The 4,015-nt window shown below is 38.1% G+C and overlaps 1 protein-coding gene and 1 long non-coding RNA gene across 4 annotated transcripts in view; one reads left to right on the top strand and one right to left on the bottom strand.

The window, feature by feature from the left end:
* Positions 1-87: 87 nt before the first annotated feature.
* On the top strand, positions 88-1,224 carry OFP13 (ovate family protein 13). Its single transcript, XM_011034606.1, has one exon. The coding sequence runs from the start codon at positions 398-400 to the stop codon at positions 1,040-1,042; it is 645 nt and encodes a 214-aa protein (XP_011032908.1). The 5' UTR covers positions 88-397; the 3' UTR covers positions 1,043-1,224.
* A 1,321-nt stretch (positions 1,225-2,545) lies between these two features.
* LOC105131570 (uncharacterized) overlaps positions 2,546-4,015 on the bottom strand; it is a 2,136-nt gene continuing 666 nt past the window's right edge. The window contains exons 3-5 of one of the 3 annotated variants that reach the window (XR_843460.1): positions 3,720-4,010; positions 3,305-3,339; positions 2,546-3,196 (exon numbers count right to left, since the gene is read on the bottom strand). This is a non-coding gene — a long non-coding RNA (uncharacterized LOC105131570). Of the gene's footprint in view, positions 3,197-3,304; positions 3,340-3,434; positions 4,011-4,015 lie in introns of those variants that run through there. The other 2 variants (XR_843459.1, XR_843458.1) reach the window with 2 other exon arrangements.

Below are 4,015 nucleotides of genomic sequence, written 5' to 3'. Positions count from 1 at the left end.
GAAGAGATGTGCTGTGAAAGGGATAGGAAAACTTTAGGGCACAGGAAAATCAACTGATCAAGCCCAAGGGAACTCCATGTATTAGCAGCTTGTGAGCATAAAATATTAGCACAACATTATAAAATTCGTGCTGACAAAAGCTGTGCTATGTTCAGTTGCTTTGAGGAGGCATTTAATATCATATTCAATTATGGAACCTAAAATTTAATACACTCATGACAGGCCCTACCAGCCCCATTTCCTTCCCCCCCCCCCCCTACGCCTCGCCTCTTCTTTAAATATTTACCCGCACAACTTCCTCTGATCACATTAATAGCAAACCAAAAGGCAACAGACATTCACAAGCCCTTATAAAACCATTCAAGCTTTCTCTTGCTAGTGTTTGAGATCAAGAAAAATGAAGATCCCTACACTGTTCAAGATCAAAGAAACAAAGCAGTCATGGCAAAAATGGCCTTCATGCAAGCACCCCAAGACTCTTTCTTTCAGGGGTGGAGATGATGTGATCAAGACTGTAAACTCAGTTTTCTTTGATCCTTCTGAAAGGGTTGAGACACCGGAGTCATGGTTCACAAACTCATCAGAAACTACAAGTTTCTCAACTGAATCGGAGGGCTTTGATGGGGAGTCGTTGGAGGTTGTTATACGTGGGTTGAGATCAGAAAGGTTGTTTTTTGAGCCTGGAGACACAAACTCAATACTAGAAGAGGCAAAAACAGGAGGGTTTCCATTCAAAGAAAGTGTGGTTCTAGCAATGGAGTCAGAGGATCCATATGTTGATTTTAGAAGGTCAATGGAGGAGATGGTGGAGTCTCATGGACTTAAAGATTGGGATTGTTTAGAGGAGTTGTTGGGGTGGTATTTGAAGGTCAATGGGAAAAAGAATCATGGGTATATAGTTGGGGCATTCGTGGATCTACTTGTTGGGATTGCAGCTGCTTCTTGTTCTGATTCCACTTCCTTTTCTTCTGCTGTTTCTTCATTTTCTCCTTCATCCCCTTTATGTTCATTGAAAGGGCATAATGAGATTGATGAGGAATGACAGATGGTAGTCTTAGCTTCCTTATATCAGTTTTGTGTATATTAGTAGGATTAACGAAAAGCAAAAATGAGATACAGAGTTTCTTTTTGTTTGTATTACTACGATGACTATGAAATCTATCCCCTTCGTGGAAATGTCAAGAAATATTAGAATATGAAGGTTCTGCGATCTTGTTCTGTGTCTATGAATATCCAGGTAGGTCCAAAGAGAGTCGTAGAATGTGAGATTATTGTTGCAAATGAACCAATGATAACATAATCTGGATGACTAATCGAACGTTTAATACTGACATTATGCACTAGAATGATCTTCCTTCAGAGATGTTCTGCTGCAGAAGCAACTCATCCTCTGGACTGTCCTCTTAAAAGAAGCCACCTAAATTGGCGTGTCCAACCGACCATAAATCACGACATCAGTCTATGAAAATGGCACTGACATCCAGTGTTCCTATCCTATACTTTCTAGCATTAATTAACTCAGCTCCACATGCCATTACACAGTTTCAGCAAGCTAGGAAAATCGCATGCCATGTTGTGGAACAGTGTTGTATGGAAATATAAAGCAGATGGGAGTTCTGATTATCTTTCTTTAACTTGAAAAGGAAGCCATCTTCCCCACAGTAGTGCACCTGCCATAGATGGATTATTTAACATCCCATTTTATGCCCAAGTGAAACAAAACTCAGCTCCATGCACCGCAAAACTGCATTAAAAATGCCACCTCTTCATCTTCCCAAGAACATAGTAGCCAAACCCATATACAATGCATTGAGATCATCAACCAGATTTAACCCATTGTATAGACAGTATGTGAAACAAAAAGCAGGATATTGGTTTCAAAGAAAATATCGAATCATGGCCATCATGCATCTTCTTGACTCAAGGGATAGAGAAGGAGGTGAATGGCACGCGTTACAGTCGCTCCATTTTTTTTTATTAATCAGAAAAGAAAATAAAATAAAAACACAAGGACTTGTAATGGAAATATATACAAATAGAAATTACTTCAGATAAAAAAGTTGTGCCCTTGTAAGAGCTAGTCAGATACATCCCGTGGTTTCCCCTTCCACTATTGCAAGGGAAACTGTGAGATTTACCTCCATTATCTCATGGAAAATGTAATCTGCAAATCTTGGGTTACCGTCAGGGGAGAACCAGAAATCGGTTACATTTTCAAAGAGAAGAAAATTTTCCACTTCGTTGTTTCAATAAAACAGAATCCATTGTAAGAAAACAGAAACCCCGAAATCCTTGGTTAATATTAGACTGGAGAAACCGAACCAGAGAGCCAGAACTGGGTTACATTCTCCAAAAGAAGAAAAGCTTCCCGCTGTTGTCTCAACAAACCAGAATCCCTTGCAATAAAAACAAGAACCCCCCAGAGTAAAAGATATGTATAGCAAGCCACGATGGGAAAGGTCTAGATGCAAATAAAGAAAAAGAAGTTAAGCAACGAGTTCAAGAAATCCGTGGAAAGTTTTCAAATGGGATAAACAAAACTCTCTGAAAAGATTTGGACACCATTCCTTGTATATTATTGAATCAAGAACTTTCAAGACAATTATGAATTCTACTAATCTGCTCGAGTTCAGAATCATAGCATGACCCCAAAAATCTCACTTGAAAACACCGAAAGTTGGAAGAAGCCACCAATTAATTGCTGCACTTTGGTAAGAACTGCTGAATTACTAGAGTCTGCTTCAAGCAAGTTCCATGACAGCATCTAATAAAAAGTGAATATCAAAAGAAGGAAATATTAGACTCGGGTTCACTCCAAAAATGGAAGAGCTTGTAAAGCTAAAGCCCATGTAAGCATCCCCAGATCTGCTGATTCTACTGATATTCAATTAAATCAAATATCATTTTGCATTTTTTGCATGGCAAACCACTCCAAATTCCTCCCTCTCTCCAGTGTTCATAGTCATTAATGATCACCAACTATATGATTGACCTCTAAGGATAGAAACCTCAACATATCAATATGGCAATAACTATATCCTCTGTCCCTGAAAACTTGACTCCTGGCTGATCTGCAATTTACCTTCATTCCTGTGATTGTCAGAACTACAGGTTTCAGCTTTCCCTTTACAAATTCCCTGTGATGTAAGGCTTCATATAAATTTTCATGTCTTCAATACAATGAACCCCCAAATTCCTAAATAAGTAAAAGAAACTTCAGAGTTCAGACCATCTTAAAAACAAGCCAAGAATAAGTTTTATCTCACCTAAGGTATTCTGAATACATGCAAAGTTCTGTGCCTACTTTATTATAACTAAAAAAAATAAGAGGTAGAGGTCCTGAAAAGAATGGAATAAAAATAGTTAAGAGAGATAAAGGCGCATTCAAAGTTAATCAATCCCAACATTTTCAGATGTGATATATACGAAAGATAAGGACAGAAACTATGTAATGTAGAAGTAATAACAAGACTAGTTCAAAAATATGTCAATCTGGAATCTATCTACCAGGAAGATAAAAAATCCCAAGAACAAATAATGAAGTTGAATCCAGCCATACACACATAGAGTTCAAAAGCTAGTACAGATTATAAAACAAACAAGTATTCTGAGAAAAAGAATCTAAATTGACACCCTAACTGAAAAAATTATGCAACATAAATACGCTCTCCTTAAACACCAATCACTAATCAGTATGGGAAATCACTTTAAGGAAGCACCTCGTTGAATCATCAAGTTCCACATCCAACAACAAGTGCAGAGATCACTGTCCTTTAATGCAAAGTTCCTTGGCACTTACTCAGAGTCTTCTTAAATTTTGATAAAGATATTGTTGCGTTAAGGGAATCCTTCGCTAACATCTAACTCGCACTGGTGGATTCCCCCAATGCAACCATATCTACTCAGAATTAAAATCCCTTTGGTGGTTTATCCACCACATTCTCAAGTGAGCAGCCAAATTGCTCATACTAATTCACCTTCCTGCTGCTACCCAGTATTTTGCATCCCACCTCTC

Source organism: Populus euphratica, unplaced genomic scaffold (genome assembly GCF_000495115.2).
Source record: "Populus euphratica unplaced genomic scaffold, PopEup_1.0 scaffold24.1, whole genome shotgun sequence".
Classification (NCBI taxonomy): domain Eukaryota; kingdom Viridiplantae; phylum Streptophyta; class Magnoliopsida; order Malpighiales; family Salicaceae; genus Populus; species Populus euphratica.
The sequence above is the reverse complement of the archived record's forward strand: the minus strand, read 5'-3'. Positions and strand labels throughout refer to the sequence as shown.

Bases quoted from the DNA above. Each gene is read 5' to 3' on its own strand.
- OFP13 (XM_011034606.1), top strand. From the start codon at position 398: ATGAAGATCCCTACACTGTTCAAGATCAAAGAAACAAAGCAGTCATGG.